Source organism: Nicotiana tomentosiformis, chromosome 5 (assembly GCF_000390325.3).
Source record: "Nicotiana tomentosiformis chromosome 5, ASM39032v3, whole genome shotgun sequence".
Lineage (NCBI taxonomy): Eukaryota > Viridiplantae > Streptophyta > Magnoliopsida > Solanales > Solanaceae > Nicotiana > Nicotiana tomentosiformis.
Genome location: NC_090816.1, coordinates 21,242,797 through 21,255,607, shown reverse-complemented (window position 1 = coordinate 21,255,607; position 12,811 = coordinate 21,242,797). Strand labels below are relative to the sequence as shown.

The 12,811-nt window shown below is 40.0% G+C and overlaps 1 protein-coding gene across 1 annotated transcript; it reads left to right on the top strand.

Annotated features, from left to right (window-relative positions):
* Positions 1-11,197: 11,197 nt before the first annotated feature.
* On the top strand, positions 11,198-11,665 carry LOC104107204 (uncharacterized). The gene has a single exon (XM_009615943.1). The coding sequence runs from the start codon at positions 11,198-11,200 to the stop codon at positions 11,663-11,665; it is 468 nt and encodes a 155-aa protein (XP_009614238.1).
* The last annotated feature ends 1,146 nt before the right edge of the window (positions 11,666-12,811 follow it).

The following is a 12,811-nucleotide window of genomic DNA, read 5'->3' as shown; positions in this document are numbered from 1 at the left end:
ACAGCATGGGTCTGTGATTGAAGAATTGGCCAAATAAGTAAATAAGATGCAGAAGTCACAGGCTTCAAAGAAATCAGTAGATAAGCTCCAACGACAGATCACCAAGCTTGCAGCATCCGGAGACATTCCATTTGACATGTTGATAGATCCGCACCACCCACGCCCAGATCCCACAGAGCCCACCGCAACAGCTGGCCAGTCTGAGGAGCCAGACCTTGCTACTGACATTGTTGAGGTAGTCAGTTAGATATTTACCAACCCAACTACTCCCGGACTTGAGGATGATGAGATCCAATTGGAGACTGAGGTCGGTGCCACTGGGGACACAGAGATGGCCACAGAGTCATAGGGAGTTTTCTTCACTCTCACCCTTCTTATACTCTTATTTTGTTAAGCATTAGGGACAATGCTTATTTTTATTCGGGAGGGAGGGTTCTTTGATATTTTGATGATTCTGATTCTGTATTTTGATAACTATGACACATTTGGCCTGTAATTAACTTATTACTATTTTCTTCTTCTTTCTCATTATGTATATGTTATCTCTATTCCCTCATTATGTATATTCGTCTAGCTTTCAATAGTTTTTTATTTTATAGCTTCTTTATATTTATGTTTGTCTTCTTTTTGACTTAGTAGCTTCTTTTTGCTTTAATAGCTTCCTTTTATATTTTAGTGGATAATAAGCCTTTGGTTTTCTTAATGGCACGGTTCTTTCCAAAGGTGAAACTGGTTGACTCTTCCCAGCGATGGATGGCGTGACAACCTTCTTAAGAGATTGAGTCTGTTTTTGGTAGTTAGGTAATAATAATAGTAATAATGAATAAAAATACCTAATTGAGTCATGCTCGAAGGGTTAAACATGCTTTACTTGGTACCAACACACTTAATTACGCGCTTATGGTTAAAAATAAGGTTTCTGGAAAGAAATAGCTCTAGTTAGTGACCTTTTAACTCTTGTGTTTACTTAGGCAATCATCGAGTGATTTCGTCGAATCATTGTGATTTTCAATCTTGAATATGATCGTTGTGGGCCCTCAACTCTATCCTTTTTAACAATCCAGCTGAGTGAGGGGTGAGATGTTGTTGTCGCAATTCCAAGTACCTGTGCGAATGGTCTAGAACTTGCCTCGAATGTGTTTCTAGGCGAAATTTTAAGTTTTGCTTGGCTTGAGAAATGATCGTAGGCTCTCCTTGTCCCGCTTGAAATTTTCCATGTCCCACTAATGTTGTTATCCCTAGTCAACCATTTGAGCCTAAAATCTTTCTCATTTGATAACCATGTTACAAGCCTTTACCCATTTTGTCATGATCCTCTCTTGGTACCCGAGCTTTTCCTAACACTCTTATGAAATAATTGGCTAAAAACGTAAGTTTGGGGGAGAGACGAGGAGTTTGAAAAAAGTATCAAGGCACAAAAGAGAAAAGAAATGAAGATAAGGAAAGAGCAAGAGAAAGAAAAAAAAAGAAAAAGAAAAAGAAAGTGAGTTAGTTGAAAAGTTGAAGGGATTCAAAGAAAAGTAATGATGCAAAGCATGGAGAAATCAAAGAAGGAGAAAATGAATAACATGACCAAGAAAGAGTGATGTTAAGTCTCTCTAGTTCCCCTAATGAAAAGAAAATGCCTCAAAGCGTTGGCAAAGCATGAGCCTAGAAAAGAAAATAGAGTGCTTAAGGAAAGATGATCCCGTTCTCTCATAATTATCCAACCTTAGTCCAAAAGCCTTCATTGCATTTCGCAAAAGCCCTACGTGATTTCAATACGAGTAAGCTTACATTAGTGGTGATTTACATAAGGGGCAAGCCTTTGGTACTTAAAGCCGTACTTACGACATTCTTTTGAGAGAGTTGAGCGAACCTTTCACAAATCTTTGGATTGACTGCTATATTCTTAAGTGAGATAGGCAAACAGAGAGTAGATGGGGAGTTTGGGATCCACAATGATGCTCAAGTGTCACACTAGAACTATCTGTGCTTAAAAGTTTAACTTGTTGCCTTGTTGATAATTCATAAGTGGTGTGGGTAATTGTTGGTCCCAATTGATGTGTGAATGACTGACCTTTGATTAGCTGGAATAGCTCTTAACTTGTGAAGGTGGGAATTACTTTATTTGCTTGAGGACAAGCAAAAGTTTAAGTTTGGAGGAGTTGATAAGTGGGGATTTTGAATACTTATTAGTACCCTTTAGCTTTCGTTTTAGTCCAAAAGTGCTTAATTGTGTTCCCGAAAACTGATAAAATATGCTTAATTGCAGGAATATTGGAAGATGAGCTCCCAAGATGAAATCCAACTCAATAAGGAGTAATCTGAATGCAAAGACAAAAATAGGCACAAAAGCTTAGAAGTGCGGACCGCAGAATATCATCTGCGGCTGCAGTTTGTGAAGAAATTGCCATTAGAGAAATGTGCAAAGTGCGTCCACAAATGAAATGTGCGGCCGCAGAAGCTGGGTCAAAGCAAAAGTTCAGAGAACCTATATCTCAAGTCCAACAAAAGTGCGAACCGCACAACTATTGTGCGGCCGCACTTACAATTGTGCGAACCGCAGAAGAGCAAGGTGCGGCCGCACTTATAATTGTGCGGACCGCAGAAAGAGAGCAGTGTGTCCGCATATGAGAATTAGCTATTTTGAGCTTTTTGAACATAGAGTTTATCAATTTAATTAGTAATATGGGTTTAATTATCATTTCTTCTCCTATTTCTTCTAGTTTAAGCATGAGTAGCTAGATTTTTACTAGGGTTGTGACCCAACCCTAGTGTGTAAACTTAATGGGTGTTTGATTTATTGCTTGTTTATGGTTGGGTATTTATTATTTAGCCTTGTTCTTGCTTTTATTTGAAGAATTAATGGTTGCAAATATTAGTTCATGCCTATTTGACTTGGTCTCTACTTGAGAAAAAAAGGCTTAGTCTAAGAAAACTTGGCTAACAAGAAAATGGGTCAATCGAGAGATTGATAAGCCCAATTAAAGGGTTGAACCTAGAGATAGTAAAACCAGACTTGAGCTTTTATTCAACTATTTTGTTCAATACTCAAATCCGGGCAAAATTATTCTCTGACCGAGAGGTATTGAGTGGGTAACCGAGTGTTGATAGCTATAATACACTCCTACCAATAAAACAAGATTTAAAGTTTACAACCCATTAGGCAAACACCTAGGTGAAAGTCATAGCCTTGGCCTTTTATATCATTTGAAAAATAACAAAAATAATTTCCCAGTTTTAGTCTTTAAATTGTAAACGTAGTGTAATTTAGATTTTTAAACAATCCAAATATTATGAAAGTGCAAATTTAGATATACAAACTCACGCGCTAAGATATATACTACTAACTCTTATTCATCTAGCTCCCTGTGAAATTTGACCCCGACTCTTGGTGGGTATTACTATTGCATCGACCGTTTTCATAACCTCAAATAGAGGAGTAAAATTGGACGAGATCAATTTTTGACGTTGTTGCCGGGGAGCTAAAAAACGGTGTTAGCTATATATTTAGGTGTGTTTTGGGGATATCTTTTTTTCCTTCCTTGTTACTAACGTGTGAGTATTGTAGGTACAATCATGGCTAACAACGAGCTCAAAAACATAGCCGCGGGGGATGTGGATGTTGAGGATGATCAAATGGATGAGGTCCCTATTGAACCTCAAGCCAATAGACAAAGCCAAAACGGTTGAATAAAAGCTCAAGTCGAGTTTTACTATCTCTAGGTTCAACCCTTTAATTGGGCTTATCAATCTCTCGATTGACCTATTTTCTTGTTAGCCAAGTTTTCCTAGACTAAGTTTCTCTTTCTCAAGTAGAGACCAAGTCAAATAGGCATGAACTAATGTTTGCAACCATTAATTCTACAAATAAAAGCAAGAACAAGGCTAAATAATAAACACACAATCATAAACAAGCAATAAATCAAACACCCATTAAGTTTACACACTAGGGTTGGGTCACAACCATAGTAAAAAACCTAGCTACTTATGCTTAAACTAGAAGAAATAAGAGATGAAATGATAATTAAACCCATATTTCTAATTAAATTGATAAACTCTATGTTCAAAAAGCTCAAAATAGCTAAAACTACTAAAAGGAGTAAAAGAAACCGTCTACTGTAGCAGTTGATGTCAAAAGTTGACCTAAAAGAGTGAAACTTTCGGAGGTTCTGCGGCCGCAAAATTCCATGTGCAGTCCACACTTTTCTTCATCTCGACAGGATTGAAAATCTGCGTCCGCATAATTGTGATCTGCGACCGCACTGATCTCTTTATGCGATCCGCATAATTGTAAGTGTGGTCGCACCTTGCTCTTCTGTGGTCTGCACAATTGTAAGTGCAACTGCGTAGCTCTTCTTCTGCGGCCGCACAATAATTGTGCGGTCAGCACTTTTGTTGGACTTGAGATGCAGGTTCTCTGAACTTTTGCTTTGACCCAGCTTTTGCGGTCGCACATTTCATGTGCGGACCGGCACTTTGCACATTTCTCTGATGGCAATTTCTTCACAACCTACAGCCACATATGATATTCTGTGGTCCGCACTTCTAAGCTTTTGTGCCTTTTTTTGTCCTTGCATTCAGATTACTCCTTATTGAGTTGGATTTCATCTTGGGAGCTCATCTTCCAATATTCCTGCAATTAAGCACATTTCATCAGTTTTCGGGAACACAATTAAGCGCTTTTGGACTAAAACAAAAGCTAAAGGGCGCTAATAAGTATTCAAAATCCCCACTTATCAACTTCTCAACCATTCGCTGAGCCTTAAGAAATGAGACAACCATGCTAGGAACATGATCTAAGGTACCTCAACACTATAGCCGTGGTAGACCTGGCATAGCCAATGTGATTGTCTTGGCGTGACTGTCAAGGATAACGTGATAGGGCAACAACCAGTCCATGCCCAAAATAAACAGGAGAACTCAGAGAATCATGGCATACACCCAAATACGGAGCAAAATAAGATGACACATAGGAATAAGTGGAGCCTGGATCAAATAAGACCGATGCATCTCTATGACAGACCGAAACAATACCTGTGATGATAGAATCAGATACAACTGCCTCCGTGCTAGCAGGAATAACATAATATCTGGTCTGGCCTCCCCCTCTAGGGTGACCTCTACCTGCTCGACCTCCCCCTTAGCTGGTGGTGCAGGTGGAGTGGTAGCTGGTGTTGTAATCATAGCCTGAGGACCCGGTGGAGCACGAGGTGCCTGAGAAATCTATGGAGGTATACCCCTCCTAAATCTGGGGCAATCCCTTACCATATGATGAGTGTCACCACACTCAAAACAAGCTCTCGAAGGACATGGCTATTGTGACTGGCTCGGGCCTGATCAGCTGGATTGACCGCTGAAAGCACCCCGTACAGGAGGTACACTAGACATTGGCAGTGCATAATAGGGATCCCGGGGCCTAGGAATGTTCGGAGCACCGCTGGCGGCTGGAAGTGCTAAATGAACAGGGCGACCCCTATAACCCTTGCCCTGACGAGCTGCAGCTGGGGCACAAGTACCACTATATGTGCCAGACTCTCAAGACCTCTTGGCCTCCCTCTTCTCTCTCTCCCGAGTCAACATACCTTCCAATCTCCTGGCGATCCCCACCACCTGCTGGTATGCGATCTCCATCTCCAACTCTTGGGCCATGCTAAATATGATACTGGGGTTGAGCCCCTCAATAAATCGACGAACCCGCTCTCGAACAATAGTCACCAAGGCTGGTGCATGCCTAGCCAAATCACTGAATCGGACCGCATACTCTGACACAGTCATAGAACCCTAGCGCAACTGCTCAAACTCTACGCGCCATGCATCCCTGAGACTCTAAGGAACATACTCCCTCAAGAACATACCTGAGAACTGAGTTCAAGTGAGTGAAGCTGCCTCGGTTGTACTACCCAACTCAAAAACTCGCCACCACTAATAAGCCGCTCCTCTAAGCTGGAACGTAGTGAAAGAAATACCACTAGTCTCCGCAATACCCAGAGTACGGAGGATACGGTGGCACTCCTCAAGAAAACCCTGGGCATCCTCTGACGCCAAGTCACTAAAAGTAGGAGGGTGATACACAGTAAGTGCCAAGCCTAACCTCGGTAAAATAGTGACGAGGTCAGGTTAGGGCCCTACTGGTTTAAAAGAAAAGCAAGGTAGAAGATATAAAAATATTTTGAAGTGATTGAGAATTTAAACAATGAGAAGTTAAAAAAAGCTAACAACACGGCAAATAGAGGTAAACAACATGGGCGATCCCGAGGTACCGTCTCGTAGTCCCAAATGTAAATGCACAACATGGGGGATCTTCTGAGGTACCGACTCGTAGTCCCAAAAGTAAATATACAACAAGGGATCTCCCTAGGTACCGCCCCGTAGTCCCAAAAGTAAATATGCAACATCGGATCTCCCGAGGTACCGTCTCGTAGTCCCAAACATAAATATTCAATTCATAACCTATGGAACAACGAATTTACGGCAAGGAAGCATACAGTTAAAGACTGAATACAAGATCACGGAAGCAAGTAATTCGACTAAGCATGTTGCACAAATTCCAAGTAACAGTTAATAAACGTAGACATGCGATACTAGGCTAACATGACAGCTACACATGCTAAGGCAACTCAGATAAGGAATTTAAAAGAAGACTACTCATCAAGAACCGGAATTTCCACATTTAACCCGTGTACGCACTCGTCACCTTGCGTACACGGCGCTCACATATCACAAATTGTTACAACAGTACCAAATCCTAAGGGGATTTCCCCCACACAAGGTTAGACAAGTCACTTACCTCAAATCTTGCTCAATCAATCGATAATGATGCCTTTCCCTTGATTTTCCGACTCCGATCGGCTCGAATCTAGCCAAAATAATTACATACTATAAATATAACTACAAGAAACTAATTTAAATGATAAAACTATGACTTTATCAAAGAATTGAAAACTCGACCTAAAAAGTCGACCCAAGCCTCGAAATCAGGTAAAATTCACAAAATACGAACACCCATTCGACCACAACTCCAACCATACCAATTTCACCAAAACCTGACACCAAGTCTCCACTCAAATCCCCAAATTAATCTCTCCAAATCCCTAGCCTCAAACTTTCAAATTCTACCTTAAATACACACAACTAGGTGGGAAAATCAATGGAAAAACAAGATTATTGATCAAAAATGAGTACAAGAGACTTACCTCAAGAAATCCCTCGAAAATGCTCTCAAATATTGCCAAGACTCAAGCTCAAAATGTTTTAAATGAAGCAAAATCGCGAACCCTTATATTTAAGTGTTTTGTAAGCACTTCCGCTTCTGCAGAAACTTAACCGCTCCTGTGGCGTTGCAGAAGCGACCACTCACCCGCATCTGCGGCTTCTTCTGCTCCTGCGTCCCCTTACTCCGCTTCTGCGGACTAGCTTCTGTGAGCCTCCAAGATGCTCCCACGGTCCCAGCTTCCTTGCCCAATCCCACTTCTGCGGTTCAATGCCCTCTTCTGCGGGTGTGCATCTGCGCAAGCACGTCCACTTCTGCAAACATGCCTCCCAGGCACTCGTCCGCTTCTGCGATCACTCTTCCGCAGAAGCGACTCCGCTTCTGCGGCCTTCACACCGCACCTGTGACCACATGCCATTTCCTCCAGCCACGCATCTGCGCCGAAATGCTCGCTTCTGCGAGCTCGCACCTGCGGTCAATCTTGCGCAGGTGCGATTACACCAAAACTGGTGCCTCCAGCCATTCTCACAAGTTCAAATTTGATCTGTTAACCATCCGGAATTCACCCGAGGCCCCCGGGACCTCGAACAAATATACCAACCAGTCCTAAAATATTATACGAACTTAGTCGAGCCTTTAAATCACATCAACCAACGCTAAAAACACGAATTGTGCATTGGTTCAAGCCTAATGAACTTTAAAACTTCAAACTTCTACATCCGATGTCGAAACCTATCAAATCAAGTTCGATTGACCTCAAATTTTGCACATAAGTCATAATTAACATTACAAACCCACTCAAACTTCCGAAATCGGAATCCGACCCCGATATTAAAAAGTTCACTCCCGGTCAAACTTTTCAAAAATCATCCAATCTTCCAACTTTCGCCAATTGACGCTATAATGACCTACAAACATCCAATTCAACATCCGAACATGCTCATAAGACCAAAATCATCCTACGGAGCTATTGGAACCATCGAAACTCCATTTTGAAGTCGTCTTCACACGATTCGAACTACGGTCAATTCCTACAACTTAAAATCCCAATTTAGGGATTATGTATCCCATTTCACTCCGAAACCAAAAATAAATCCCCCCGTCAAGCCACATAACATTAAAATGAAATAGATAGAGCAATAAATAGGGGTTCAGGGCTAATGCTCTCAAAATGATCAGCCAGGTCGTTACAATTTTCTTTTTCTTGCAAGGACAAAATTCGAGGATGAATTGTCTTCAATAAGAGGGGAATGATAGCATCCTAGGAAGCTCAACTTCATTCAAGGATAAGGATGAAGATTTGGAATCTCAAAGAGGGCTTTAATAAAATGTCAAGCTAAAGAGTTACAAAATAAGGCCATTAGAAGTGCAAATAAAGAAGTTGTTAATTGGGAGGAAGAGCTCAAGGATAAAATATATGACATAGCTAGGTATTACAATTATTTTATGGCTCAAATTTATGTCCAAAAAGAGGAGGATTGGATCCCAAGAGACGTCATTTGAAGAAGGTCCTAGTCAGTCCTCTTTTGGACCAATTTGGCACCTAAAATGTATCCAAACTTGCAGCCCATGAAATCCTACATAAAGTCATATTTTTATAATATAAAAGGGACTTAGTCGATGTCCAATAAGGGTACAATAGGCGTGCTAGATATTGAGTGCAAGTTGGTGCCAAGTTGCTTGCAAATTTCCTTCAAGAATTTCAAGATTTTCAAGATTCTATCCGAGATTGGTTTGAGACTTATTTCCATATATTTTAGGACTATATTTATTACTTTCCTAGTTAGTTAAGGTTATGTTTTCCTTTTTCTAAGATTGTTGGAATCTTTCCAAAATTGACTTGATTTTTATTTTCTAGTGTTTTTCCTTTTCCTAAGGTAGTTGGACTTGTTGTCCAAAGTGGTTTAAGACTTTATTTCCTTATTTTTTTAGCCTTAATTTCGTGACCCCCTCCTACCTATATAAGGGGTGTCTTATTTATTTTTAGACATAGATTATGACAGATTATTATCATTAAAATTTGTGAGATTTTTCTTGCACTCTTGTGTATGGCTATTCTTAGATTTATTTTTCAACCTTCAAGACTCAACTTAAGGTGGTAATATTAAACTTTTTTTGAAATCTTAGATTACTTCTAGGTATTCAAGAAAGGTGAAAAGTTTAAGCTTATTATTATTTTTGTTATTCTAAAGGGTCGAGTTTCACAATCTATCTCTTATTTTAATTCTCTACCAAAGGTAATTAGTTATTCGTTAGCTAATTGTTGTTGTTAGGATTCAATTTCAAGAATAGACTTCTTGAATTCAAGAAACTCTTTCTTGAATTCAATCTATCTTTAATTTCTGTTTTCTTTTTCGTTTCTTTACTTTCTTTTAGCTTCCGCATGTTTCTTGATTTTCTTATTTTTCTTTAGTAATTCTTGGACCCCTAATGTGTTGTTATCAGTATTAGACCTTACATAGCCCATACAGTTGGAGTTGTCAGTAGATACATGTTAAATCCAGGAAAAGAGCATTGAAAAAGTGTAAAATAGATATTGCAATACCTCAAAGGCATCTTTGGTATGGTACTTTATTTTAAAAAGAACAATATTATCTTACAAGATTTTGTTGATGCAGATTTAGGCGGTGATCTGGATAGTCGGAAAAGTACCACATGTTACATGTTCACCTAGGGTGGTACTGTTGTTAGTTGGTTATGGCAGGCTAGGAGCTCACATTTTTAGTTATATTCCCACTCTAAGTACTACACTTTAATTGTATTAGAGACTCATTACGTGTTTCTTATGTGTAGGAATAAGTTTTGATGGTAGTCGGTTAAAAAAAGATAATTTGGGCGTGAGAAGTGAAGCAACAAAAAAATTCCTCTGCTATGGCCAAGCCATTTTGATTGGCTCATGATTATATGATGAGTGGAAAACAAAATGAAGACAAAATACAAAAACCAAATAATAAAAGGAAGACAGACTACATGCAAAAGAAGAAAATAAAGGAAAGGCAAAGAAAGAACTTACCTGGCAAGCAGCAAACGGATTAGTGCGGAGCATTATGCATCGCATTGTGCGACGCGTCAGTGAAGATTTAATCCAAATGTCACTCTGGATTAAGGGTAAAGGTGAGGGCTTTGGGTAAAGGGTAAGGGTAACAGTACGATACCAGAAAAAATACCCTTAGTATCGGTCCGATTGATACCCTTAAGGTACCGAACCTGTACCCGTACCGGTACCCTTATGTTTTTTTATTCTTTATAAAATGTGGCCTTTTTACACCGTTAGCCAACGGTTATTTTTAAAAAAATACGGCAAAAACAACAATTTTTGCTTTTCTAGCCCCCTAACACCCCCCCATACCCCATAATTTATATTTTTTAACCTCTAAGTTTGTTTAAATACAAGAACAAAGATGATATCTAAAGTTGTAACAACTACAGGGGTATCAAATTACTGAGTCATACCATGAAAGTTTGGAAGAGGTGGTAGAAGTGTGTGTGAGGAGGACGGTGTCTATATCCGACAGCCAGTTCGGGTTCATGCCGGGGCGTTCTACTACAGAAGTTATCCACCTTATTAGGAGGTTGGTGGAACAATACAGGGATAGGAAGAAGGATCTGCACATGGTGTTTATTGATATGGAGAAAGCGTATGACAAGGTCCCTAGGGAGGTTCTTTGGAGATGCCCGGAGATAAAAGGTGTACCGGTTGCTTACATTAGGGCGATTAAGGACATGTATGATGGAGTTAAGAATCGGGTTAGGATAGTGGGAGGCGACTCGAAGCATTTCTCGGTTGTCATGGGGTTATACCAATGATCTGCGCTCACCCCGTTCTTATTTGCCCTGGTGATGGATGCATTGACACACCATATTCAAGGGAAGGTGTCATGGTGTATGTTATTTGCTGACGACATAGTTCTGATTGATGAGACGCAAGGTGGTGTTAACGAGAGGCTTGAGGTTTGGAGACAGGCCCTTGAGTCTAACGGTTTTAAGTTGAGAAGGACTAAAATGAAATACCTAGAGTGCAAGTTCAATGCCGAACCGAGGGAAGCGGGTTTGGACGTGAGGCTGGGATCACATGTCATCCCCAAGAGGGGCAGTTTCAAGTGCCATGGGTCGGTTATACAGGGAGATGAGAAGATCGATGAGAATGTCACACACAGTATAGGAGTAGGATGGATGAAGTGGAGCTCAACGTTTAGAGTCCTGTGTGACAACAAAGTGCCACCGCTACCCAAAGGTAAGTTTTATAGAGCGGTGGTTAGACCAGCCATGTTATATGGGACTGAGTGTTGGCCAATTAAGAAATCACATATTCAGAAGATGAAAGTAGCTGAAATGAGGATGTTGAGGTGGATGTATGTGCACACTAAGATGGATAAGATTAGGAATGAGGATATTGGGGAGAAGGTAGGTGTGGCCCCCATGGATGACCAGATGCGGGAAACGACGCTCAGATGGTTCGGGCACGTATAGAGGAGAAGCCCAGATGCTCCCGTAAGGAGGTGTGAGCAACTGGTTATGGTAGGTACGATGAGAGGTAGAGGGGGGGCTAAGAAGTATTAGGGAGAGATTATAAGGCAGGACATGGCGTGACTTCAGATTACCGAGGACATGGCCCTTGATAGGAAGTTGTGGAGGTCGAGCATTAAGGTTGTATGTTAGGAGGTAGTTGAGCATATTTCTACTTCGCACCAGAGTGAGGCTAGTCTGATAGGTTTTTGTCTTAAACTGTTAGTAGTTAATGTTGTGTTCACACTATTTTTTCGTTTTATATAGTGCCAGGCCTTATTTATTGGTTACTAGTTATTGTTTTGCTTTTCATATATTTACTGGTTCTTGTGATGTTGTTATTTTTTCTATGATTTCTGTTCATGGTACTGATATGTAGCCTCTTTTTCTCTTTTTTTCTCTTTTCATCTTTTTGAGCCGAGGGACTATCGAAAATAGCTTCTCTTCTCTCTCGGGGTAGGGGTAAGTCTGCGTACACACTATCCTCCCAGGCCCCACTAGTGGAATTTCACTGGGTCGTCGTCGTTATTGTTGTTGTAACCTCTAAATTTGTTTAAATACACTTTGGCCCTATTTTAAAACTATAAATACCCCATTTCATTCTTTTAATTTTCACACAAAATTCTCATATATCTCTAATTCTCTATCTCTATCTATCTCTAATTACAATTAACGTTCTAGCACTCATATTAATTTTCGCATTTATTTTTGTTATACTTGTGTTGCTATTTGTTATAATTTTAATTATTATTATTATTAAAAATAGCTCCTAAACTGGTAAAAAAGTGTGTAATAGATTGACTAAGGGTACTCTTAAGGAGGGGGCCCTCGTTTTGAAATAAATCCTAACCAGTACGGCTCTAGACGTTATATATAAGAAATGTATAATCCTGTTTTTTAAGATTTTCCTAGAACAACCGTTAGAAATAATGTTTGCGATGATGAAGTAAGTGAAGACTTGCTAAAATATTGGAAGGGATGAAACTTGGCCTTCCAGAAATAATTCAAGAAGACGATGATGCCTATAGTGAAATACTATCCATCGGAGATAGCAGGGATGCATAAGAACAAATGCTATCAATTTCAAGTGAAGAACCAATAGAAGTTATT